At 42.0% G+C, this 26,644-nt stretch overlaps 2 protein-coding genes and 1 non-coding gene across 10 annotated transcripts; all 3 read left to right on the top strand.

Annotated features, from left to right (window-relative positions):
* Positions 1-1,794: 1,794 nt before the first annotated feature.
* On the top strand, positions 1,795-12,271 carry pprc1 (PPARG related coactivator 1). Its single transcript, XM_029521218.1, has 14 exons — positions 1,795-1,925; positions 4,188-4,283; positions 4,416-4,565; positions 4,790-4,870; positions 4,962-7,029; positions 7,462-7,515; positions 8,411-8,471; positions 8,767-8,834; positions 9,124-9,847; positions 9,947-10,150; positions 10,277-10,349; positions 10,438-10,559; positions 10,846-10,997; positions 11,867-12,271. Exons 1-14 carry the CDS (start codon positions 1,845-1,847, stop codon positions 11,965-11,967), a joined length of 4,035 nt encoding a protein of 1,344 aa, XP_029377078.1. The 5' UTR covers positions 1,795-1,844; the 3' UTR covers positions 11,968-12,271.
* Positions 10,626-10,765, top strand: LOC115055893 (small nucleolar RNA SNORA50). The gene has a single exon (XR_003841725.1). It is a non-coding gene; the product is annotated as a small nucleolar RNA SNORA50 (small nucleolar RNA).
* Positions 12,272-13,478: 1,207 nt separating the features above from the next.
* oga (O-GlcNAcase) lies at positions 13,479-26,224 on the top strand. Of its 8 annotated transcripts, none has more exons than XM_029520958.1 (19): positions 13,479-14,004; positions 14,677-14,728; positions 14,830-14,927; positions 15,149-15,279; positions 15,390-15,561; positions 15,648-15,746; positions 15,838-16,122; positions 16,238-16,396; positions 16,648-16,751; positions 16,939-17,214; positions 17,341-17,544; positions 17,934-18,108; positions 19,469-19,522; positions 21,032-21,117; positions 22,206-22,310; positions 22,470-22,561; positions 22,650-22,842; positions 22,929-23,088; positions 23,615-26,223. In XM_029520958.1, exons 1-19 carry the CDS (start codon positions 13,839-13,841, stop codon positions 23,749-23,751), a joined length of 2,748 nt encoding a protein of 915 aa, XP_029376818.1. In that variant the 5' UTR covers positions 13,479-13,838; the 3' UTR covers positions 23,752-26,223. The 8 variants fall into 8 exon arrangements, with proteins under 8 accessions (XP_029376818.1, XP_029376820.1, XP_029376819.1 ...); XM_029520955.1 differs by having other exon boundaries at positions 13,839-14,004; positions 16,561-16,751; XM_029520956.1 differs by having other exon boundaries at positions 13,839-14,004; positions 16,561-16,751; positions 16,939-17,199; positions 23,615-23,751.
* The last annotated feature ends 420 nt before the right edge of the window (positions 26,225-26,644 follow it).

The raw sequence follows: 26,644 nt of genomic DNA, 5'->3' as shown, positions 1-26,644 counted from the left end.
CATTTGATGTTACAGCTGTGAGGAAAAATAAATTTCCTTCTCAGTTAAATATTTGGTTAGTCCTCAAAGAGCAGTACATGTTTTATAGTGGTATTCCCTTGTTCTAATTTTGTTTAGACTAACTGTGAAGGGTTAGGGCTATACAATCACATAGGTCTAAAGCTTTAGTTTGACCCAAGAAAATATGCTCAGTTAACAGCTTTAAATGCATCTCAGTTGTCGTCATTTAGCCACAGTGTGGTCACTTAATAACCTCCTCAATCTGTGTCCAGCCTTACTAATTTACAGAAAACGGAAAAACCAAGAATAGTGAAGTCAGCATCTTTCAAAATAAAAATACGTTTACACAGACAGATTATTACAGTGAGTCTATATTTTGCTGTACAGGGGCCAAAGAAAACACTTGCCAAAAAATAATATTTACATAATAAGAGTTGTGCAGTCAAAACTGGCATTGTTACTGACTATTAACAAATCTGTTATCAGAAGAGATGGGTCCTTTAGGATTATCACACAAGATAAACTTCAGTCTAAAAGGGAAACCACCTCCTCCAAAATGTTAACATAAGAGTCCTCCAGTCCTGGGAGCTCTCCTTGCTACCTTGTTTTCACATCATCATTGTAAAGTACAAGCAATTAGACTAAACCTTTAGGAACAGAAATGCCAGACAGACCACACAGTTGAGTAACCAGTTTTGTGGAAAATAAATAAATAAATAATAATAATAACTTCTTCCAGGGTGATAATGATCCTTAGTAGTAAAGTTATCCTTGAAGATTAAGAACATTCTGTAACATTAAATGTGTTTCTGTAGAAGTATAGTGCATGTTTTTCCACTGCGCATTCCTGCTAATGTTGCCAGATTCCTGAAGTGTTTGTGAGCTGTGTGTTGTGTCGCTGTTTTGGATTGCTTTACCTTGTAAGGTAATTCTGAATGTATAAATACTAAAAATGCTGGAAACACTAACTTTCAGTAGAATTAAGTCTGTGGCAAAAAAAGAAAAAGAAAAAGAAAGACCAACAACCTGCTGCCATAAAGCTTGCAAACAAACATACAAAAACATGAACCTGAAGTAGTTTGAAGAAAATTTTGAATATCAAGCACACTACCTCTTGTTCCTTATTTATTTTTTTGTAACCTAATGTATCATGACAAAATAAACCATTAGGCAAAACAATCCTGTAAATAATTTTACAATAATAAGTAATTAAAAAGAAAAAAAAAAACGAGGCCTACAATCAACAATTTAAACCACCACAAAGAGGTATTATGAAACCATTCTTTTACTAAATTTTATAAAACAGATTAAAAACCTTCATTATTATATGTTGTAGGTTGGATGACAGCATTTCACATTAGGGTTGCAAGATCCACTTATTTTCAGAATGACTTAACTTATTGAGTGTTTTTAATTAGCTGTACACAGTTAGCAACAATTGAATAAAAATGCCAATCCCTATAGGCCATGTATTGTAACCTGTATGTGTTGGGTGTGTATAGTCTGTTTCTTTTTCCCACTCACTGTGCGTATTTGATGAATAAAATAATCTGCGTCATTGCAGAACTAACGCATGAAGCAACGCGTCTTTTGTTGTGCTCCTCTTTTTCACTCTATAAACACATCCGTCCACCACACGGCACTGTGGGCCCCACCGGCCTCTTTCAATAGAACTACAAAGAAACGCAGTCACGTAACCCCTGACCCCGCAGCGTCATTTTGCGTCATTTTGCCGGGAATGTGGGACCACGTGTCCCTCACCGCCGGCGTGCTGCTTCTCCGGCTCGCGCGGTTTCACCACTTTTCACTCAGACGGCAGCCGGGACGGGGACTACTCTCGCAAGATGGCGGCCCGGTGGGGAGCAGGCGAGGAGACCCTAACTGCGTGCAATATGGAGTTTTTCCCCATGGACTCACTAGACGAGGTGAACATTATGTTCTGGGTTTTATTTTCTAACATGTGACCGCACTGTTAGCAGCGGTGTGTGTGTATTTTTTAGGAGCTGGGCAGGGTGAGGTGTGTGTATGTATATATATGTGTGTGTGTGTACGGGATCTACACTGCGCATGGAAAAGTGACACGTGGATGCAGCCGTAGCATCACTAGTAAAACTTATTCATTCAGTGATCCGTGTTTTTGGTCGATAACAGCCAGGCATTTGTGTTTGTGTTTTTGTGTACATAGATATTCATTCATTTGTTTCATTATAACGAGCCGGTCGCTTTGTAGCTCTTTGGTAATGCTAGCTGGTGAGTCAGTGTGGCCGACCGGGTGCGGATCGACGCAGCTTTTCCTCCTCATAATATAAACTAAGTTTGGAGCAAACGAAGTGACAGTTGTGTATTTTTTATTGATGGGCCATCTTGTGTGTTTGTCAATTGTACAAGTGATATCAGAAAGACGAATTTATGGGAAATGTGCAGAAGTAGCCTGTCCGATCACCAACTGATTCATACACACGTGGTAACACACTGCAAGATGTTAATCCTCACCCCACTTCTCCTTACAAAGGATGTTATTTCATTAGGTTTCTCAAAATTGGATAAATCGATATATATATATTTAGACATGCTGATGTTTATAGGCTTCAGCCCAGCGTGTTGCAGTAATGTGTCATCAGCTCAGTGACGATCGACACTAAATGGCTTGTCTTAAATTTAGACAAGGATTGCAGTCACTACATTTGCACACACATCCGTCTGAGTATTTGCCCTCACGCTGCTGCTAAGTTTTCATTCAAATCCTGTTTGTATATGACCCACGTGTGGTTCAGTCGTGGTGGATCACGTTGGATCTCTCACACATGCGCAGGAGAGAAAGTTAAATTGCCTCACAAGTCCTGACACTAACGTCAGAAATAACGACCTACAGTTTTTAAAATGTTAATTTGTGTTGAATTGCGGTCGTTCGGTGGTGAGATTTTTTTTAAATGGGGGCCCTGCCTGGGTTTGTTGTAGTGCCACACGTGTGCAGGAGCTTCCTTGTGGACGGGGTGAGGCCAGGATCAAAAATGTCTGCGGAGACAGGGACACGTGGGTCACCATGAAAGAAGCGTTTTCAAATCGGTGCAAAATTTTATCAGTTCATGTTATCTTATCGGGTCACCTGTATGCTGGACTGTTAAGTATTTGACTGTAATCTGGAGTTGTTGTACTTCACACTGTCTTTGCATTGCTTATACTGCTTATTACATTTTCCATTTGACTATTTAAATACAAGTAGTTCAGATTTGTGCTTAATCTTCATTTTTAGATGGATCGAGTGCTTGCAGGTATTGCAGTTGTAATTTTCTTCTGAAGTGTTAGCTACTATAACTTCCAATAAAAATGTAAGTGTAAAGTGGACTCCTACATGTCTGATAGGTTTGTGTTCAGATGATTGTGAATTTCTGGATTTAGAAAATGCCTCTGGTGTTTTCTTCTTCATGCTGGAATTAAAAGCATGTGCCCTCCTTGCCCTCTGGGGTTTCCTCTTATTCTGCTTCTCCTTTTCAAACCCCTGGTTCCAGTTTACACTTATTCTCAGCTCCAACCAACAAATAAACAAAATGGATTGCAATGTTTACAGGTTCAGCTTTTGCACATTCTAATCTCACTATTCTAATTACTTTTTATTAAATTTTTAAAGTAAAGTCCTCTGGGTACTTGTGAAACAGGAAACCAACTCTCCCTAAGCACAGATTTTGTTCACATGTATGTATGCCCCTTCAAACCAAGAGGAGTGTTAAAGAGGATTGTCAGTAACAAGGGTGCAAGAGCACATGCTACAAAATCAGCGCAGCTGAAATGTAATTATGTAGGAAAAAAAATTAATTATATGTGTTCGTCTCATATTAATGGAGATGCTGTCCAGTTATATCTTTGACTGAGCTTTGGTAATAATCTGCATCCCATAGAAATAATTTGTATATTTACATAAATATATTGGAAATCTCCTGGAATAAAGCTCCTGTCACAAAATTAGAGCTGTATTTTAATATATTTGTATGAGATGGGATGGAGTTGTTCTACAATATTCACCCTGAACTGAAGCAGTGAACAGTCATAGCACACGTTTCCACAAGTACTGTAATAATTCAACTTCAGTAGCCATTGTGTTAGCAATCCACTTTTTGGTGGCTTTTTGCAGTTACCTTTTTTCCTGAATCATGTTTTCAGTTCATGACATGATTCTTTTTCTCCTTAAGGCTGCTGTGCTGAGGTCAGGAGAAACTCTGGAAGCCCTTCAAAGTTGTTTAGACCCCTCCATTCTTTCAATATTTGAGGACACACCAACAATAGAGGTAAGACTCATTTCACATGCTCTGACTCAATATTACGGTAACCTAGGAGAGATCTGTGATGAGCTTTGGGCAGTTGTTTGTTTACACTCTGCTTTGTGCATGCTTTAACCTAATTTCCATATGTATATTTAGACTAAAGGACTAGATGAGGAGAGTGAAGCCACGCTGCTCACTGCCCTGACAGATATCCTTGACAATGTGGATGATGAGAACCTCTCCCCGTTTGACACACTGCCTGACTCAGACCTGCTGTCAGGTCAGAAGGGCAGGGAACACTCTCCGGTTAGTACCCAGCTGTCATACATAACTGTCTCACAGGTTCCAAATCTCAACATCCCCCTTCCCCCAAACCTTTGGCTTGGGGCAGGGAGAGTAAAATGAAACAGAGGGGCAACCTGCTGACCTCTGACAACAAACAGACCTTTTGTTTGTTGTTTCAAAAAATTTGCCTCTGAAATGAACAAGTATTAATTTCCTCATGCTTTTGTTTATCTTTCACTCTCCAGCTTCGGAGATTGCTGTGTCTGTCACGTTCCCCTCCTGAGAAGGACTCGCTATGTAACACAAGACCCGCATCAGCTGGAAAGGTAGGTTTGGAAATAATTAACATCTTTGTAAAATTGTGGCAGAAGATGGAATTCAATGCCTGACTAGGTATTTATTTCTGTCTGCACCCAGAGCCTTCCCAGGATACAGGCAGATTGTCTCCAACGCAGTGATGGGGAGGAAGAAGATGATGGCTCTCTCACTCTCAGCCCAGTGAGGCAAGAGTCATCTCTTGAGAGTAACCTGTTAGACTGGGAATGTCCGACTCTTCCACTTTCTGTCACCTTTGAGCAAGAAGGTGAAGATGGTGTTTCAGTTAGCCTGGGGGACTTGGTCAGGCATATGCACCCGTATTGTATGGCCATTTGTGTCGAGAACGATGATGGGGAACAGATGTTACCCGAAGGAGGCATCTTGCTGGAGGTTGTGGACCAGGGGGAGAATGGAGAACCCATCCTGGCCATTCCAAGCATGGCTCTCCCAGCGCCTCCTGCCCTTGAAGGGCCTTCCTCAGAAAATGAGCAGAAACTTGCAGAAGAGGCAGCCTCTGACAGCTCAGAGCATATAGTCGTTGATGATGATGTAATGGTGAGTGAGGCTCCAGTGAAAGGTACAGGTCCTGTAACACAAGACCAACATTCAGATGTTAAAGAGGAAACGATTAAGCAACAGAATGAAGATATTAAAGAGAAAAGCTCCTCTGGGAGAAAAATTAAAAAGAAATGCAAAGAAAAGTGCCAACCAAAACCTGTGGAAGGAAGAGTCCTTCGGAGTGGCACAGTGAGAAAAATGGCACAGGAAGAACCAATACAGCCTGGAAAGAGGTCAATCAAAGACAAGAAGAAATACAAAGTCCCAAAGGCCCCTGTTGCCTTGAGTCCAGCTTCTTCTGTTAAACCTAAGAAACTAGATCCATGCCAAACTGAGACAAAAACAGGAAACACCACTACAACACTATTGCCTAAAATGAATGAAGTTGCCACACATGCATCACCCACACAGGACACTCTTCTGTCAAAAGATGGCCTTGAGATGAGTGAGTCTGTTATTTCCCCCACATCAGTGACCTCTGAGCAGCCGAATACACCCGAGACACCCAGCTCAGCCCCAAAGAAGATGGAAAATTCATCAGCAGCTCCCCCTGCTGTCATTGCCCCGATGTCTTCAGAGATCCCTGCAGCTGCTCCTAGTCCCACAAGACCCCAGATGATACCACCTGTTTGTGAGGCCCTCCCTACTGCAACTATTGCAGTCCCAGAACTGAAACCCAAATCATTGAGTCTCGAGGAGTATCGGCGGCTCCGGCAGCAGAAAAAGCCAGTCCAGGTGGAAAAGAGAGACAACAACAGTATTAAGTGGCCCAGCCTTCCAGAGCTACCCAAAGAGCTTCCCCCAATTCCCTGCCTGCCTGACCCCAGCCCCAAAGACTCTCGACGGCCTATCCCCCAAGTAGCAAAGAATGAAGTGGAGGAGGTCAAGCCCGCCTGGCGGCCACGAGGGCCAACTGCACCGCCTACTCCTGAGGCACTGCTGGTGCCACCGGCCTACATGGTTACTTCATCCAGCAAAGTTTCAGCTGCTACTGCTGTTCCTAAACCTCAGCAAACCCCTGGACCTTCCAAACCTTCTCCCACCAACAAGCCCTCAGCTCCTGCTGCTCATCCAGTGAAAGATTTACCTACACATCAATGTACCACTGCTCAATCTGCGATACCTTCTGTGCCTCAGAGCTCGGGGTTTCCCGCTTCTTTAAAGCATGCTGCTGAGTTCATATTGTCAGCAGATAGAAAATGTTCTCTGCTTTCAGGAGAAAACAGAGTCCTTAAGAAGCCTCAATCTCAGCTTGTAGAGCTCATTAAAACCTGTCTTAAAACTACTACACAATTGATCAAACCCACTGCTGCTACTTTGTCTGCCACCCGTGCCCACCAAAAGACCACTGTTGTTTCACAAATGGTGCCTCAGGCCACTGCTGCTGCCATGTTTAACAGCCCCATAACGACTGATAACAAGTCATCCAAACCCAAAGCCAATGGTACCCAGCAGTGTTCCTATTCAGCTGCTCAGCCTCCAGTCTCCCAGGGCCTGAAAGCAGAACCTGGGGCACTTGACACTAAAGATAAGACCACTACAGCAGTGAAGCCCCACGTGGCAAAGAGTCCCACTCAGGAGCTGATTCAGACCTTCACCAGTGAGATTGGTGAGCTTGCTTAAAAAAAAAAAAAAGTTTATCGGTTGACTGATTTATTTTTTTATTCCTTCCTTGTAAACTAATGCACATTTTAATAATTAAGTGACCTACCTGCAACAAGCATTTATCTATAATGGCTTCATTGAAAAGTTGTCTTGTCAGTGTCTAGTCCAAGCTATTCTGGAGCTCTAGCCCACACTTATAAATCTCCAGTATTTGCTGATATGCAGAATCCCCTGGGTCACAAATTATTTTACTGTTAGTACAGTGAAAGAATATATAGCATCACTGTTAAAATCAGAATAATTCCACTGCACATTTTGCTTCAAAACTATTTTCTATAATCATCCCATATCTGTCACAACTTTAACCTGTATTCTATTTGTATACATTAACAAAATAACAGCAAACATTTGGGATAATGTTATGATCCCTTCTTAGGTATTGAGGCTGCTGATCTGACCAGTTTACTGGAGCAGTTTGAGGAAACCCAAGGTAATTACAAATACCACTTTTTACTGTTTCTTCTGTAGGGGCTGCTCACTTTATTCCATGCTGCAGATTCCTGAATATATTTGATGGCCTTATTGTCTGACCTAAAGGTTGATTAAGATAGTGTAGTTCAGTGAGTCACAAAGTTTACTACCAAGCTAAAAGCAGACAGTATCAGTTTACCTGGTTTAGCAGTGATTTTGGGCAGAAGGACTTTGAAAGACATAAATAAGATTGAGAATACTGACAAAGTACCACTGATCACAACAAATACAATGTTGTGCATATGCTTAAGGAGGGGCTCATCAATGGCATTCAACAATAGACACATTCTAGTTCATAGTCCTGCAAAAAGTGACCTACAGGAAAGACATCACTATGCGTTCATGTGAACTTGATAGATAAACTGATTCCTCTGGAATGAATGTTTTAAACATTTAAAGACTGCTCATAATGACAGGATTTTTCCCCTGCTGAAACAGTCCCCTTTAAGAGATGAGTGCTGTGGGGGGCAGAGAAGCTGCTTTGTGCTCTTGCCTGCTCAGCTGCTGGAATTTTGCCCTGTCCGCAAATCCATTTAACTCTCGCCTTGCTGTCTTTGTTTGAGCGGATGAACAAACCCCAACCTTTAACAAGTGCTGGGGTTGTGTATGTATGTGTACCATTACTCATGTCTGCGGGTGTTATTGAACCATTGTACTGTGTGCTATGGTCAAAGTAACTGCTGACCATTTGGAGAAATGTTGTGAAACGTTTACTGAAGAAATATTACAAAGCATTAACATGTTATTCACTACATTTACAGAGTCCACACAGTATTTTGGAATTTTTGCTTTTCCTTAGTTCCATCTGTCAGTCCCTGTGCTGACACCCATTTCCCTGTCCCTTCTCTCTTCAGCCAAAGAGGAACAATGTGTGCCGGAGGTCTCTGGTAGAGCAGCAGCTGTAGGAAACTCGAGGTGAGTTACCCTACAGCCTTCACGCTGCTCTGTGTGAGTGATGGAGAAATTGTTTCTCTGGGAAAAACGCTGCTGTGTGCGTGTGTGAGCGTGCGTGTGTTAGAGGTGACACATCCACCTTTTGCCAAGACCTACCGCAAAACCCTGCTGTTGTCTGACCACAGACGATGGCCTTCTCAGGTCTGAATTTGGGCTGTACTTATGACTTGGCTGCACACGCTTTCAAAGACAAACTTATATGAACAAACACAGTTTACCAGTGATAAAGGAACATTCTCCCGTTCTTACTTTTCAGTTTTGAGTTGGCTCCAGAGAAAACAGCTGTGGATCGTTTGAGAGCTAATGACCTCTCTAGTACTGCAGGTAATGTAGCATGTTGTCTTTGGCTTTATAAGTGGCCCAGTGAGTTAGATCATTGCAATGGAAAAATGCATGCAGTACTAGTGGTTTTAAGACTTTTTTGATTCATTGTAAAGAAGTTAATTGTTTCCTTTTATTCTGCCATTCTGCTTTCAGCATTAAAACAACACAGTTGGTAGAAACAGTACAATAATACATTGTGATAACAGATTTGCTACCTTGGAGCACAGATGGCCTTGTGTTCTTGAATGTTGGGTATAATTGCAGTGCACTTTGTTTCCTTTTGGTCCAGCTCTGACTCCTCCAGCCACTCCTCCCCACCAGATGTGGAAACCTTTAGCCCCAGTTGCCTTGCTGGGGAAGAGCAAGGCCACAGGGACCTCCAAGTCGACCCCCTCCAAAGTAATCAAGATCGAAGCTCGCCCACTGCCCTCAGTCAAGTCCCGCAGTAAACCCACTCCTGCCACTGCTGCTGTAGACCCTAATGTGGCATGTATAGACCATGACTATTGCCTCCCCAACAAAGGCACCCACACTGCAGAGCCAGGCAAGCGATGGAATGTCAAACAGCAATCATTTATCACTATTAAACCTATCAAACAACCTGCAACAGGCATTACACAAAAACCTTCAGCTGTCCTGGTGTCTATGAACCAAACCACCACAAACCCTGCGTTGACAAAGAAAACAAGAGGTTTTCCACACACAGTGCCACTGGATCATAGGACAGATAGCATGGAGACAGGCTCTGTTCTGGAAACTCCTGATGCTTCTCCTGAGCGACAGGAGACGAATTCCACTGTTAAAGAAAGAAGCCACAGTAGAGGGCCTTTAAGGAGGCCCTATCATCATCTTACTGCCTCTCACACATCCAGCTCTGGAACAAGTCCCAAAGAAAGGAATGGAGGCCGCTCTAGAAAAAGAAGGTCCCACCGTTCTCCAAGCCCTTTGTCCAGCAGTTCTGAGTCAGACTCCTCGAGATCTCGGTCCAGATCACGTCCCCCATCTAACAAAAGGTTTGGCACTCTGTCAAAACCGCCGTTGTCGTTGATGCAGCTTTTAAGAGAGTAGGCTTTTTTTCATCATGCACCTCACTAACATTCCTCCCTTTTCAGGTATCGTCGGCGTCACTCAGAGAGCAGTTCCAGCTCCTCATCCCGTTCATCATCTCGGTCTTCTCCCTCTGCATCCCGCTCCCCTCCCAGGAGGAGGAGGTACTCTTACTCCTCCTCTCGTTCAGGTTCATGGAGTCGATCCAGGTCACGGTCCCAATCCCCTCAGAGACAAGCACAGTGGAGAAGGAGCAGGGGATTGTACAGGTACAGTTTGTGAATCATGATCACGTGGGTGGTAGTCATTACAGATTTTAAAGCTGATTCACTTATAGATAGCAAATAAATTGTCACAGTTTAAAAAGTCTAAAGGTTTAATCTCGTTTTCCTCAGTCCCTCATATCAATCTGGCTCTGGTACAAAGGCAAATGTGCAAGAGGTGAAGAGACGGAAGGAAAAGGCCATTGTAAGTTTACTTTCTGTACACAATTCTCTGAGCAAATTATAGCATTGTGGCCCTCAATCAATTGATGTACTCTCTCTCCCCCCCTCAGGAGGAGCGTCGGGTTGTTTACGTTGGCAGGATTCGGGCCACAATGACCCAAAAAGAACTTAAAGAGCGCTTCTCTTTATTTGGTGAGATTGAAGACTGCACCCTGCACTTTAGAGACCACGGGTAAGTACTTAAACTATGCATCAATACGTTTGGCCTCAATTTCTGCCTTTGTATAATGTGAGCAAATTGCACTGTCTTTGAACCTTTTTGGTCTCATCTTTGACCTCTTAGGCCAAGCTACAGTGCTAAAGGAAAGTGAGACTTGTTCATAACTAGGGCCTCCTAGCAACACTCCTAGGTCGCTCTTTTAAAAGCAAGCCACATCTCAAAACTTTTCAAGACATGTACAGACACTCACTAAACATGACAAACCAAATCAGACAGATATTTTGTTTGTTTCTTACAGGGACAACTATGGCTTTGTGACCTATTATGACACCAAGGATGCTTTCACAGCCATTGAAAATGGAAGCAAACTGCGCAAGCCTGATGAACTACCTTTTGATCTGTGTTTTGGTGGAAGAAGGCAGTTCTGCCAAACCAGCTATTCTGACCTGGGTAGGCATGGCTTTAAAATTGACAGACACAAGAAAAGTTTCTGAAGATCCTATCCAGAGTGCTGTTCATCTATTCAAATTATATTGATGTGGTTTGCAGAAAGTTGAAGATATTGATTGCAGTATTCCTGATGGTGTGTTGACTGCAACTAAATGTATCTAAGAGATATTGAATTCAGCAAAGGGCCATCAATAACTCCAAAAATTGGCAGATCACAGAGCTGCTGTTTGAAAGAATGATTGCACAGGAGGAACAGGAACATTTAACTCTTGTTTAGCTTCTACAGTTGCCCTTCGGGCCCATTTGGATTTTTTTATGTTGGTAACAGGACAATAGCCAACATCGAAGAGAGCCAGCTCATAACCTCTACATTGGTTTTTGTGAAGATTTTGAATCTGATGGTCTTGGCTGATCATGTTCTCATTTGACTTTTTTCTAAATTAAATTATATCAAAAGTTAAAATTTACTGAGTGGTCAACGATAATTACTCCATTATTTGGTATTTTATCATTATAAATTCTCTTTAGGCCACACCCATAGTCGAAGTCAATAGGCCAAAATATGGCCCAGAAGACATCACAATTTCAAATATTTTCACAAAGGTGACTTTTAGTACTAAAAAAGGTGATTGTCTGATAGATTTTTACCATATTGTGTATTGAGTGAAAGTGTCCAGTGTGAACTAAGTATGGCATAGTACTGTGATAATGGCTCATGGGGTGGGAGTGTCAACATTTTGACCCTGGCAGCATTCATGTTTTATTTAGTCTCATCGACCTTTTGAAATTGCTTATCCTAAAAGCATGTACTGCAGTACTTGTCTTTTTGTTGGCCTATGATGCTAACTTTCTGTCCTTTTTCTTTTTAGATTCGAATAGAGAGTACGATCCATTGCCTGTGAAAGGCAACTTTCATGCACTAGACTTCGACACTTTACTGAAGCAGGCACAACAGAATATGAAGAGGTAACAAGAAGCCTGCAGCAGGAAGCAGCTCACATTTACCTCAGAGCCAACAGATGGTCCTCACCTGCAACACTGTCTTCACAATTTAGTTGTTGCATTTGTTTGTTTGTTTTTTTTTGTTTTGATTGTGTATGTTTTGTTTCTGCAAGCTAACACCTTCTATTGAAGTGAAGATTTGTAATGAAAGTAGTAAAAGAAGTTTTAAAAAAAAAAGGAATAAATAAAACATTTTTTTAAAGCTTATTTAAATGAAAAATCAATTTGGATTGTATGGACAGAGAATTGTTTTTAACGGGGTAAACGCAAGTGGAATAGCGCTTCCTAATTATTGGGAGAGGATGTAATGCATTTCAATGTACTACAAACCTAAATTAAAAGAAAAAAAGAAACTTGCGTGTGTTGTGTTCAATAACTCATATTTGCATGTAATAACTTTATCAGTTACATCTCTAAGATCACATGATGCCACATTATCACTATTATCTGTCACAAGATGTTTTCACGTGATACATTTTGTCACAAAAGCATTGGTGTAAACTGAGTAAAGGATTGAATTTAAATTTTTAGTTTCACAGTTATGAACACCTTTTGTTCGTGGCGTTTTCTTTTTGGGGGGTGGGTGGGGTTGTCATGACATAAAAAAGGGCATCAAACTAATTTTAACCATATAACCATGATTTTAAGCCAAAATAACTCAGGACAGCTTTTGTCACTACTACCAAGTAACTCCCATTTTGCTGCTTCAAGTAAAAAAATGGCTGATGTGATGAGGTGCCACTTCATAAACCAGTGCTTATTAATAAATGCACCCTTGTGATGCCATGGAAAAATGAGTGACTAATATAAATTCTGGGTAATTGTATAAAGTATAAGTGGACTTGTGCTGGTGATTTAGAACAAAGCCTGTGGACTTTGCAGACTCAGGTCAAAACAGGCAGCACCTCCCACTGTTTGAATATGCTGTTGGAGCTCAGCTGCATACCTGCTCCGGACTGGAAGCTGAAGATATCACAGAGCTGCTGAGATCATCAACACCAGCTGGACAGAGCCGGCCACAGAGAGGAAACCCGCACAAATTCAACAGCAGTTGAAAAAATATTCAGCGAGCAATCATTAATCTGGCTCTTGGTGCGTTTGTGAGGTTATTACTGCGCTCAGTTATTATGAATTATCGAGCATTTTACAGGTTTGGTGGCAATTTATTCCTCATGAATCCCAACCAAGATATTTTAGGCAAACTCAAATCATGCCATTGTTGTTTTTTTTTTTTTTTGTTGTTGTTGTTTGTTTGTTTGTTTGGGTTTTTTTTCTGTTAGCAGAGTGTAACAGTTGCACAAAAAACAAATTGAACTCGTTCTAACATCAGCTCCGTGCTCCTGTTTGGTGTTTCCGATAGCTGGTGTCATCTATCTCTTTTTCGCCGGGACATCTTTGCGGCGTTTTGTCACGCAGATCTAGTTTTGACTGGTTTAATCTAGTCCACGGAGCATGCGCACTCGGTGTAAACAGGAAGAAACGACTCAAACCAGGGCAGACCTGCCATAAAGAGAAGAAAATGATCGGAGAAAAAGCAGCCATCGTCCGCTTCTTCTAGAAATACCGACCCACATTCACGCTGTTTAATATTACTTGATCGCATTTTCGATTTCCTCTCGTAGCGCCGGCGGCTCCATTTTGAACAGTTTTGATAGACTCGGTAATACCGTCCGCTAGCTAACGTTAGTGACGCGTTTTCTTTCCTCCGGGTTCTGCTTGGTTGAGTTTGCTGTTCCACTGCGCTTATAAATATCTATCTATATACATACACAGATATATATATATATATACCGGTGTGCTCCTCTGAGTTTGGTGTCTTCCACCGTGGAAAATCCAATAATGGTTCAGAAGGAAAAGACATTAGATGCGCCTCAAGTGGACGGCGAGTCGAGCCCCAGCCCAGTCTCCGGAGAGTCCTGTGCCGAGGCCCCCGGCCCCTTGGAAGAGCCTGGCATTGGAGTCGAGCCGACGGGCCACAGGAAATTCATAAGTGGAGTCGTAGAAGGTAATATCGGATATATGGAGATAAAATAACAGAGGCTGACATTTGATCCGCATGTGATCTTCATGCATTCATAAATAGGACTTGGAGCGCTGCAGCAGTGCTGCTCTCCGAGGAAGGCGATTATTGGTATAAGGTGGAAATGATCGAGCCTGCAAGTGGAAAGCGTCAGAGATCACTTTTCCAAAATGACAGCAGAGGGTTATAAAATAAATAAGAAACCCCATATTACAAACGCAGTTTAATTCACGGGTTTCGCGTGCTGATCACAGGGAAACCTATAGATTTGTTTTGAAGGTGGACATGTCTGATGATCGTCAATAATTTCTGTGTCGATCATCGCGATCAGGTTTTACGGTCATACGAAAAATAACAAGAACTGTCAGGTTACATCGACAGCAAGGCGCAGAGGTGCCAATGTCATTCTATAAATTGAATAATTTGTGTAGGGGGATTAAGACATACTCCTTTCTGCTAGTAAATCCACTTTACAGGGATCGTTTGCCATAATGTGAACAAAAAAAAGACACCAAATGAGGGTCCAACAGCCTCCATCCTTCACCCAGGGTCCACATGTTTTTTCTTTCAGGAAAGCAGGTCAATATGGACAGGAAATGTATTTGATTATCATTGTTGCAGACTGGGTGGAAACTGAATGTATGTTTACTGATGCAGGCTTTTATGGGCGACCATGGACAATGGAGCAGAGGAAAGAGTTGTTCAGGAGGTATGAAGACCTGTGTCATTCACAGCACAACTTTCTACAGCATTGTCGATAAGACTTACAAGTTATGTTATACTGAGTTTGGGCCGCATTGCACTCCACAGGCAGCAGAAATGGGGACTGAATACATACCTCTATGCACCCAAAGACGACTACAAACACAGAATGTTCTGGAGAGAGCTGTACTCTGTGGAGGAAGCAGGTGACTATTTTGAACAGGTTTTTGAACCGCTGTCTTGGTGACTTTGGGCAAGGAAAATTAACAATGCCTGATGATCTAACTGTTGTGAGAAACTGCATATTGAAAACAGTGTGAAATGTGAAAAGCTTTTTTCCTATATAAAGGAATAAACATGTATAAACATAAACATAAAAGGATAATGTGTGCAATTAGTGATGATTGCCCCCCCAACTGTCTCCTAGAGCAACTGATGACATTAATTAGTGCTGCTAAGGAGCATGGGATAGAGTTCATCTATGCCATTTCCCCTGGACTAGACATCACCTTCTCCAATCAGAAAGAGGTTTCTGCACTCAAGAGGAAACTTGATCAGGTATTGCAAGGTTCTGTATGACAGGAGTATGAGTGATGCTCCAGATTTTATTTATATATGTACATAAATAACAATGTATATTTCAAGCACCCTTATCTCTCCCACCTCAGGTTTCTCACTTCGGCTGCAAGTCATTTGCCTTACTTTTTGATGATATTGATCACAATATGTGCCCTGCTGACAAAGAGGTGTTCAGCTCATTTGCACACGCTCAGGTTTCTATTACCAACGAAATTTACCAGTATCTGGGAGAGCCCGAAATCTTCCTGTTCTGTCCCACAGGTACCTACCTCTCTTTTGTTTTAATCCTTTGCACATTTTACACAAATATTTGATTCGTGCATTTGTTTTTATGCTTTGCTATGTAGAATACTGTGGAACTTTCTGCTACCCAAGTGTCTCTCAGTCCCCCTACCTCCACACAGTAGGAGAGAAGCTCCTACCTGGCATTGATGTGCTGTGGACAGGTGACTACACTGACTGATTCATTGCTGTTGTTCAGTCATACAGATCAGAGACGTAGACAATACGTTTATGTTTGCAATGTGTTTTCTGCAGGCCCCAAGGTTGTTTCTAAAGACATAACAGTGGAGTCAATTGAAGAGGTGTCAAAAATCCTTAAAAGAGCCCCAGTGATCTGGGACAACATTCACGCCAACGATTATGACCAGAAAAGGCTTTTCTTGGGACCATACAAAGGCCGCTCCACAGAGCTCATCCCCAGACTGAAAGGTGTCCTCACCAACCCAAACTGCGAGTTTGAGTCAAACTTTGTAGCAATCCACACTCTGGCAACCTGGTACAAGTCTAATATGAATGGAGTGCGCAAGGATGTGGTTATGAGTAAGTAATACTCTGGTATGGGTACAGTGTGGGCCAGTATTCTGTCATATGGTATTAGAATTCAAGTCATTTATCAATGCTATCATTTGTTTTGTGTGTGTGTGATTCTTACCAGCTGACGGTGAGGACAGCACAGTGTCCATCCAGATCAAGTTAGAGAATGAGGGCAGTGATGAAGAGCTGGAGACTGACATGCTGTACAGCCCACAGCTTGCTTTGAAAATGGCTCTAACAGAATGGCTGGGAGAATTTGGTGTGCCTCATCAATACAACAGTACGAGCAGTCCCATTATTTTATCACATCACTATGCCAAAGGTTTAATTTTTTTATTGAGACTGAGCAGCAGCAACAACTTAACGTAGGGTCATAATGTTGACATCAATAGCGTCATATTCTACTTTTATATTGCAATACAGTGAAATTGTTCCGTCTGTTAGGCCGACAGGTGCCTCAGAGTGGTGCCAAAGGCACAGCCATAGATGTGTCATCCATGGCTGCCCCCTCTCTCTGCTCCTCCACAACAGTCACGACTGTGTTCCAGCAGCCCATCATGTCTCCAGCAATGCCCCCTCTCTGTCTGGATCCACTGTCACACCCCATGGCAAAAAGACCTCAGGAGGTAGAGGAGGTGAGGTTTATTGCTGTTCAAACAAAAATTGTATTGATTTGAATGCGATCTGCATGCTTCACAAAAAGGCATCCAGCTTTATGTGAATATGATTATGCCATTAAAGTTACTTAATAGTGGTTTTATTAAATAAACAACTGAAAACATGACTCGTGGTGTTTCTTCATTCTTTTCTTTATTTGTGCAGGTGGAGGTGGAGAAAAAGGATTCAGATGAGGAGCCCATGGAGATGGTGGTTGAGAAGCAGGACGAGCCAGAGGCTGAACCTGAGGCTGACCCTGAAGAGAAACATGTTGGTCCCATCTTAGCTGACAAGATGGCTGAGGACCTGAAACCCATGGATACAGACAAAGAGAGTCTGACAGACTCAAAGTCACCCGAGGAGTCTCTCCAGGAGGACTCTGGAAGTGATATTGCCCCTATGCAGACAGATGATCAGCTCAAACAGGTGCCGCAAACATTTGTGAGTTGTTTTGCTGTTTGTTTGTTTGTTTTTTTTTTTTTGTCTCGTGTCTAAAATTAAAGATATGAACAACTTGAGATCCCTGCAGACATTACCTTTTACAATAATACTGGTTCATGTTCTCAGGATGTGTTTGTGCCTGGGCCCAATGAGAAGCCCCTGTTCACAGCAGAGCCCCTCACACTGGAGGATCTCAGCTTACTGGCAGAGCTCTTCTACCTCCCATATGAACATGGACCCAAGGCCATGCAGATGTTGAAGGAGTTCAACTGGCTCCGGGCCAACAGCAGCGTCGTCAGTGTCAACTGCAAGAGGAAGGAAACGGAAAAGGTGCATTCATACACTAAAGTAAACATGTGCACCAAGAATGAGGTCAACCTCAGAAAACTAGTTCCTTTACATACGTACTTCTGATTGTGTAGGTTGCTAAAAATACAAAATGGTGGCCGTGTGCTACCCATACTGCCCATCGGGGGGTGTAGTTATGACAGGAGATGGACTGTGCATGCACCACAAAAATACTCTGTGCATCCTTAAGTGAACCATCAATATTTATTCTTAATGCAAAGATCAATAATATCATGACAAAACTGTAATTGAAAACTTAATGAAACAGAATTATTTTATTACTATCCTCTCTTCATTTCTTCCTATGATGAGTTAAGATGTCTGCTTTGCAAAAAGGTTCAAATGATTTGTTCTTATATCACAATTTGCAGGTCGCAGAATGGCAATCAAGGGCAGAGAAGTTTGAGGAGATGTGCTGCTCTGTCATCCAGATGTTCACGCGGCTGTCCAATTCAGCCAATCGCACCATCCTGTATGACCTCTACCCATACATCTGGGACATCAAGAGCATCATTTCTATGGTCAAATCTTTTGTCCAGTGGCTAGGTATGTATGAGGAGAACCATGAGGTGCTTCGTCTTAGAGCGCAGCAGCATAGCAGTAGTGTAATCAAGTTTAGTAATACTGATTGTTTTTAGAGACACATTTAATGTTTTGGGGAAAAAAAAATCTGATTATATAAAGATAAAGAACTTACTTGTTCAGCTGCATGGATTATGTTGCAGTCTAGTGCTATCTAGTTTTAGGCAGCCAATTTATAAGACACATATCTTGCACAGTCTGCTTAACAGATGGTCGTATTACTGAAGAAGGCTTTGGCAAAATATGACTCTTAGAGCTTGGCCATCACCTGTATACAGGGTGAGAATCTAAGTAGTGGCTAATACTTTCACACAGACAAGGTCAGATGCATCAGCCCGTAATAGTTACAATTCAGAGATTTTCTCATGTTTCACACGTTGATTGTTCTTTCTTTTTTTCTTTTTTTTTTAAATCTGACTGAATGCCGCTTGCACTGCTAGCATTGTCCTTATTTATTCCATAACTATCTGCTCCATCTTGGTGATATTTAAACTGGGTCTCTGTGGCAAACGTCCCAGCAGGGTTACTGCTGCTTGCTGTGTATCCAGTAACATCACTGCTGCATTCCCACACAGACACACTTGCTTCCATCTCTCTGTCTGTGGGGATGTGCACCAGGGGGCCGTCCCCACCCCCCAACCCTCCTCCCCCTCCTCCATGCCCTAGCGCGCACGCGAGCTTGGAGAGCAAGTTGACTGACTGACTGTGGAAGGCCATTCTGGTGCATAAAATCAATCAGCTGGTTTTGGACAAGAACGATACAGATATATTTCAGGGACTTTCGTGTTGCCTCACTGAGTAGTTGCTACATGGAGGCTGCAATGTGACGCAACCAGTCTTCTGATAACATTTCCATAATTTTTTGGAGTGTTGTTTTGAATAGTCTGAAGCACCAGCATGGCCTGTAGGTTACTCCCTGTAACCCAGTTTCATTCACAGGTTTCTGTCCTGTCCGGCTATATGGTAAAGCTGAGGACTCTAGCCCACAGTACACAGCAGGCAGCATGCCCGCACTGGCAAAGCCACATCAAAACTCCTCATTACTGGTTTAACGCATCAGTAAATAACTATCACCACTTAAGAAACAGTGTGGAGTGTATAGATAAATAGTTTATCTTTGAATATTCTTCTGAACTGCAGTGTTGTTAAGTGCCTAACTGTTTGACTTCTGTTGTTGCTCTTAGCAGGTTTTGACATCAGTCCACATGTTTTCCCTTTAATAGAAGCTGTGCAGCCGGCATTTAGTCACGACCTCTCTGGTTATTGTATTTAGAGCACTTACTAATAACCATTTTCTACTGTTTTCTCCCTTCATTATGTACAGATGGAAGAATCCACAGTACAAGTTTCTACTGCTATTGGATCGACAGTGGCCGATGTATGCACAGTGCAGACGTTGTCTCTTTTCTTTTGGTTATGTCTGACATGCATTTATGTAGATTTCTTTTTTTTCTTTTTTTCTTTTTTTTTCCTTACACTAGATCTAAAAATATAAGATTGATTTGGAGGAAAAGAAGCAGCCTTTCAGATGAAGTCACATTTTGGGCAGCGATTTAGCTTTGAATCCTAGGTGTTAACTTGCAAATTTCTCTTTGGCAGCTTCTCTCTAACATGTTTTTTGTTTCTGTCAGTAGGCCTATAGAAAAGGCTCAGACCAGCCTGATGCACCTACTCAAGGGAATTTATACTTGGCTTTGATATTTAACCTTGGCACAAGATTCTCATCCTACTCAGGGATATATTTCTGACTCTAGTTGCAATCATTGTGTTCACACACGCACATACTTGCGTGTGGACAATGTAAGAGCAAGACTCGATTTCTGCAGAAGTGAGATTGTATTAAAACGATGCAGTCTGCATACATCATTCCTGTGGAAATAAATTCTTCTGTGCCAGTTTGTGTTAGCAAATTTTTGGGTAAGCAAGTTCAGAGTTCCTTCCCGTGGGTGCATCTGCGTGCTGTGTGTCAGCTCGTCAGAGGAATTGTTTTAGGCATCAGGGCAAGGTTCATATGTAAGATAGTGTAAGGTGTCCTGCCCGCGCGCTGCATTTGTCTGGTCACATGACAGAGCTCCTTGTCAACCAGGGTTAGACTTCAAGGCTTAAAAACTAATGAAAGCCCTGAGTGCTTTAGATGTATACCTCTCTTTATGGGCTTTGCCCCTGCTGCCTACTTCATCTGCGGTTTGTCTCACTGCAGCTTTGTACAGAGAGCTGAGCGGCCCTTTAACACAGGGAATGCTCCTGCTACCTCTCACTTATTCTGTCTCCCTGGTTTGATGACTCATGCTCATGCAGTCATGTGACAAGGCAGATAAGATGAGAATGTGACTTCACACAGGGTGCTAAGATCAGTGGGGTGACGGCAGCTGAAGCTTACTTTTGGAGTCCACAGGCGGTACAGGTTTTGTTCTGAAGGTCACTAGAATATTATCAAGTGAAATGAGTATAACCCTCACTGATTCACCATGGGGCTGAACTACACTTGATTTAGTTCTTTTTGAAAAGTGTGTGTTCCACTAATGAAATAACGAAACATAATGTTTCTAAATACCTGTATACCATGTTAGATGGAGCAGTGTGGCATTGTCCTAGCATAATTGTGTTTTTGAATAATTTCATTGCTCTGATTCCATCCATCTTGCAAACACGTAAGCTTTAGTTGCTTGAGCCCCATTTTAGCAGAAAATCTTTCCTCTGAATATATTTTATCAATTCCAAATTAGGGCCTTTTTATGTTTTAATGATCAAAACAAAAAAAATAATTTATTTGGATTATGCTATTAGATACGTATGACCCCTTCCTCCCCATCTCCCCACTTCCTTCATCTGTGTCAGAGAGCCCCATCCTGTGGTAACAATGTCCGCTTGGCTCTGCTCCTAACAGGGTGTCGTAGTCAGTCCTCAGCACAGTTCCTTAGAGGAGACCAAGAGCCCTGGGCCTTTAGGGGAGGTCTAGCAGGAGAGTTCCAGGTATCTAATGCACTGAATTTACAGCAATCAAATGGAAAAAAGCGTGTTGTAAGCAAAGAAGACAATGGTAATGTGTGCGTAGGTATGAAGGGCTTTGGTCTGTCAAAGGTGAGCTGATTGCAATGGGTCAGGCTTCATAACAACTGGGTTTCATCCCCTTCACGTTTTGCCAAAGAGGGTTATGGCCTTGCTATACTTTGGGATATTGTTAGACAGTGTGAGGGGAATGAGTGACCTGAAACCCATCCTGACAGAACAGGTTACAGCCAGTGTTTGGCATAACATTTTCTCAATGATTTAATTTCAGTTTCTTTCAGCAACTGCCCAAGGAGATGCTGCTTTTCCCTGGCGCACGCAGCGCAAGCGAGCATGGCTAGGTTTTATTTTCATGACATCTCATTTCTTTGCAGGAAAGCACAGTGCACAAATTACCAAGCCAACCCTTGGCAAGCGCACGCACAAAGCATCGCAGCGCCAGCGAATACGCAAGCATGTTTGCAATGGGAAAACTCCATGATTAAACACAATTGTCTAGCTTCAAAGTAGCCTCTCCATCCTTGGAGAGTAACAAGATTGCCGATGGCAACTGAAGTGCTATTCAATAACTCAGTTAGATCACATTTAATTTGACTCTTTGGTTTTTTTTCCTGGAGTTCTCTCTGTCTTCTTGCGCCAGCATCATTATTTTTCTCAACAGGAGGGTCCTGCGCAGCGAAATATTGCGATGCCTCACAAAAGGGAAAGGAGCATCTCCTTCAGCCAGTAAAACCTTAGTCAGACCAAAATACCACCCTTGTTTTATTATATTTGAGAAGCAAATATGTACGTGCTTGTTCAGCTATGTTCCTTTAACAAAAAATGAAAAAGGTGCGACGTTTACTCTTGTTGCCCATTGTCAGATCAACAAGGAACAGTAGTTTATTTATTTATATACATTTATTTGTCACTCCAGAGCGCTTGGCTTCATTATAAAGTTCCTTTTGGTTTGACAGTGGCACAACTGTAGCAATGCACAGTGAGGAAGTCAGCCAGAGCAGAACACCACCTGGTCTCAGTGAAACTGAACCTGTTTCTTTTGATGCCCACAGAGATTGTTGCCAATAGATGGGGCAAACGATCTTTTCTACCAACCTCCACCTTCAATGCCAACCTCCAAAATCTATTCAATAAGGCCATACTTTCCCAAAGATGAGGTAAGATGCTTGCGTGGGTGTACTCATTTTTAGGCAGCCTTGGGTTGTGTAGTTCTAAAATTTCTTGGTGACATTTCTCTCTGGCCTTTTCTTGGTTACTTTTTTATACCCCGTGTAAAGTTGCCATTAAAATAACCAGTGCGTCTGTCCTTTTTGCAGCCTGCAGTTTATAAAATCTGCAAAGAAATGTACTGTGAAGGAATGGAGGATGCTCCTTTCACTGACGATGACCCTGACCTCATAGGAGACAGGTAAAAGGTGGACATGTATGCGTTTACAATGTGTTTCCCTGCTGTGCAAATCAACAGAGCTGATCAATTCCTTGCTGTTGGCTCACAGGTTAGTTGGAGGTCTCCTGACACTGAGTTCAGACTACGGGTTTGTGCTGGAAGATGATGAAGGGATCTGTGGTTATGCTTTAGGAACAGTAGACGTCAAACCTTTCATCAAGAAATGCAAGTTGAGCTGGATACCCTTCATGCAAGAGAAATACCACAAACCTGACTGCCAGAAGGATCTCACAGAGGCTGAGGTAGGATCTTAGTCCATATCTCTGACCATCATCAATGTCTCCCCCTTTGTTGGGTTTTACTTTATTTCTGTGTGTCAACCCCGTAGAAGATGATGCTGAGCTTCCATGAAGAGGAGGAGGGTCTACCAGACTCTTTCCTCTCCAACTTCCCTTCTCTCATCAAGGTTGACATTCATGCCAAGGTCACCGACCCAAGTGTGGCCAAGAGCATGATGGGATGTCTTCTGTCATCTTTAAAGGCCAATGGTAGGTGGCAGCTATTCTCAGTTATGACAACATCACTCACTGACACTGCTACAGAAAAGTCCTATTTATTATCGTGTTAGTAAGAGGGTGTTTTATTCAATTTGAGCAAAAGTAAAAAGTGTAAATTTGTGCGTGCATTTCAACAATTGTCACTTTTACTGTGTTTCAACCATGAAAACAAGCAGGCTCGCGTATCTTATCTCAATGTATGTACATCTCCGAGCTCAGTCTTCATAAGACATAAGAGATTATGGATGTATCAATTCTAAGATGAATTCCCCTTTGAGATTCTGACCTGATCTGTAGATGTTCTAACTGTATATTTGCATATTTTAATGTCTATTTAGCCAGCAATCAAAACAAATTACCAACTGACAGAGCATGAACCATTCCTGAGTTTTGAACAGGTTTATTACTGGTCAGGAACACAGTAGAAGATTTTAATCAGCTGAAAACCTTATTTGGCCAAGCAGGTTGTATTTTTAAGTTGCCATTCTTTACTGATTGAGTTATCTTTTGCTTCCAGGGTCCCATGGTGCATTTTGTAAGGTTCGTCAGTCTGATAAAAGAATGTTGGACTTCTATAGTAAGCTGGGCTGCTTTGAAGTGGCCAAAATGGAGGGCTTTCCCAAAGACATCATCATTATGGGACGCAGCCTATGAAGAAATGTCCTGCTATTATAAGAGACAGAGAGCAACACAAGAAGTCAATGTGGCTTAAACATGTTTGCTACCTTCATGAGGAAAAAAAAAACTTCCATGGTGATTTTTGTACTACATTACCATCTGGGCTAGCCCCGGGAGACCTCTTTTTAGGATTTGTGTACAGAAGCACAGCTGTCGCACACACATATTCCCTGTACAGCCCTTAGATGCTATGGCTCTGTTGGATTCAGCAGATCTAAAGCCAAAGGCCAAGGAGTGATGTGTAGTCAATTGATTTGAGCAAAACTGGAAGAGTGGCATCCCAGCACTGGTTTCTGGGGTCCCACTACTCATACTTCCAGAAGGCAGGAAGTGATATCTCCATAAGCCTTTTACTGATTTAATCCAGGACCCATTACATGGATATTGCCCACATGCCCTAACGCATAGTGTCTGTATCTGAAATGGAGGCAAAGCAGTAAAATGAGGGCACCCTGTATCCAAAGTAGTGTCTCACTACACTCACGTCCTGCTCTCCCAGCATTGACGTAGAGAATAGCACAGCTGTCAACATAAGTAGGACACCTTAAAGGATGTGAGGTGCGACATGAGAGTTTGCCTTTCATCATTGTGTGTCCAGTTTCTCCACAATAGACTTGGAGGACTAAGCCTTTTAAGTGGCATATTTCTGACTGTGAAAAGCTGAGTCTGCACACACAAGGTGGAGAAGTTTAGCTCTCAGGGTTTGTGAAACCCTCGGTAGAAGATCACAGACCAGCCAAGTACATGTTGAGACTGTTGGGAGGCCATCTGAGTTTCAGTTCAAGTGGTATCCAATATTCACAAAACAATGGAAAAGCTTCCGCAAGTTTACAAATGTGCTGCCCAGCCAGTTTCTGTTCAGTGCTTTGCTTTTGGCCCCTTTTTTTTTTTTTTTTTTTTTGTCATGATTCAGCAGTTCTTTTTCTTATTTCCCCTTTGAGCTATTGCCTTTCAGTTCATTGCCTTTGGGTTTTAGGTTAATATTGCTGATCCCCAGTGTCGTCTGTTTAAGGACTGTCCAACGTAAGTCAGATAAAATGAGAGATGGGGGATTTTGGACTTGGCCTTATCGTTGCTTGAATTCCACAGATGTAGCCTGATGTTGGCAGTCACGTCTTAGTTTTGTCCTGCCAGATCCCAAACTCCAACACAGACATCCATCAGTAAACCTAAGCTAACTGGCAGGGATATCACAGTCAAAAAAGCTTAGATGACTACATGTTACTAAGTGAAATTGTCAACTTTACTTGTATACACAGGCTTTTTATGAGAGTTAAAACCTAAATTAGCATTTCCTGTTAGCCGTACCCAGTGGGACCAAGACCCTCATGTTCTGATCTGCTGTAGAAAGCAATTTTTCAACAATAAGCATTGAAATTACATGAGGTGGAATGATCTAGAATCCTTAACTCATAAGCATTAAACCCCCACTGTTATAAAGCTGCTCAGGTTTTCATAACCACTAATTCAAGACCTGACAGTTCAAACTTGTCATCCACCTCACCTCCCTGCTTTCTGTGCAACATTGCTCACTGTCAAACGAGTTGCCTCTCTTGAGCCAAGGCGAGCACGCCACAGATCATTGAGGCCGTTCAGTCCTGTCACCAAAGTGGCACTGGCTCCCACACTGTTGGACTGTATTTGTGGGGGTGTGAAGCAGAAATTCCTAGGCCTTTTACCATGTGCCCGTTGAATGTTTGATGTTCTGACACATTTCCCTTTTGTTATTATTATTTTTTTTTAAATCTATATAAGTGATTTTTATTTTATTTTTTTTTTAAGAAGCACTTTGACTATAGCCAGGAGTGTTCTGTTGGTTACATGAGGATCATCAGTTGCTCTTCAGTAGCTGCCTGCCAATGTGATGTTTTGATACTGTGTACATTCAAAATGTGCATGAGGTGTATTGGATTTGCTGTGGCAGTCATTAGAGTAACCTCATCTTATGCTACAAAGAGGAGGAAGCATGCCATTCACCTCTGTGAGCATAATACTGTAGTATATAGACAGTCTGTTAATGCTGTCGATCATAAAGTGTTATTATTTTGTATATCTTTACTGAGACTGTCGCCAGCAATTTTTTTTCTCTTCCAAGTACAAACAAAAAGCTGGCCTTGTTACAATGCCCTGCCCTGTGTAGCCATCCTAACTGGGCTGTTTCTCAGCATAGTGTGAAACTCATCAACAGATCTGCTGCCGGTCTCCTCTAACAACAGCAGGATTTTCTCACTCATTTTAAATGGTTAGTTCTGCAGTTTTCCAACCATCAAACTTTCTCCTTTGTCATAGGGTGGCTGTGACTGAGGAAGGGCTCCAATTGTACATTTTGACTATCTAAGTTTAAAGGGGGGGGGGGGCTCATAAAAGTGTCTGTTTACCAATGTAAAATTTGTATGTAAAATACATAAGATTAAAAACTAATAAATCATAATAAGTTAACTTCAGTGCTGTGTTGTTTTTTTTACTCTGCTTTTTTTTACTAGTTTGTCTGTACATATAAATATGTACAGTTGTCATCAGTCAACGCATGGGATTACCTTTTACACAAATTATTGTTTAATTAGTCCTGAAACAAGCCCTTGATTTCTTATTAATCATATTGTCATTTATTCACAGTGTGGAATAGTCTACGTGAATTCATGTATTGTGAAAGTTCGTTTTTTATACAAGTGTATAATAATAATAATAACAATAATAATCATAATATCCCATTCATTAAAAACAAATTGAGAAGAATATAAATTTTTTGTTGTCATTTTGTCATTTTTTTAAAATCCTTTTTGATGTGTCGGTTCATGTCTTGTGGAGGAGGAGGGGGAGGCACCATGAGCCGCCGGCGCACAGTGATGACGAGTCCAGCGTGTTCATA

This window comes from Echeneis naucrates, chromosome 15 (assembly GCF_900963305.1).
Source record: "Echeneis naucrates chromosome 15, fEcheNa1.1, whole genome shotgun sequence".
Taxonomy (NCBI): domain Eukaryota; kingdom Metazoa; phylum Chordata; class Actinopteri; order Carangiformes; family Echeneidae; genus Echeneis; species Echeneis naucrates.
The sequence above is the reverse complement of the archived record's forward strand: the minus strand, read 5'-3'. Positions and strand labels throughout refer to the sequence as shown.

Bases quoted from the DNA above. Each gene is read 5' to 3' on its own strand.
- pprc1 (XM_029521218.1), top strand. From the start codon at position 1,845: ATGGCGGCCCGGTGGGGAGCAGGCGAGGAGACCCTAACTGCGTGCAAT. The intron at 7,030-7,461 runs GTGAGCTTGCTT...ATCCCTTCTTAG, and splicing joins GACCTTCACCAGTGAGATTG to GTATTGAGGCTGCTGATCTG. The intron at 7,516-8,410 runs GTAATTACAAAT...TTCTCTCTTCAG, and splicing joins GCAGTTTGAGGAAACCCAAG to CCAAAGAGGAACAATGTGTG.
- oga (XM_029520955.1), top strand. From the start codon at position 13,839: ATGGTTCAGAAGGAAAAGACATTAGATGCGCCTCAAGTGGACGGCGAG. The intron at 14,005-14,676 runs GTAATATCGGAT...TTACTGATGCAG, and splicing joins CATAAGTGGAGTCGTAGAAG to GCTTTTATGGGCGACCATGG. The intron at 21,118-22,205 runs GTATCTAATGCA...TGATGCCCACAG, and splicing joins GTCTAGCAGGAGAGTTCCAG to AGATTGTTGCCAATAGATGG.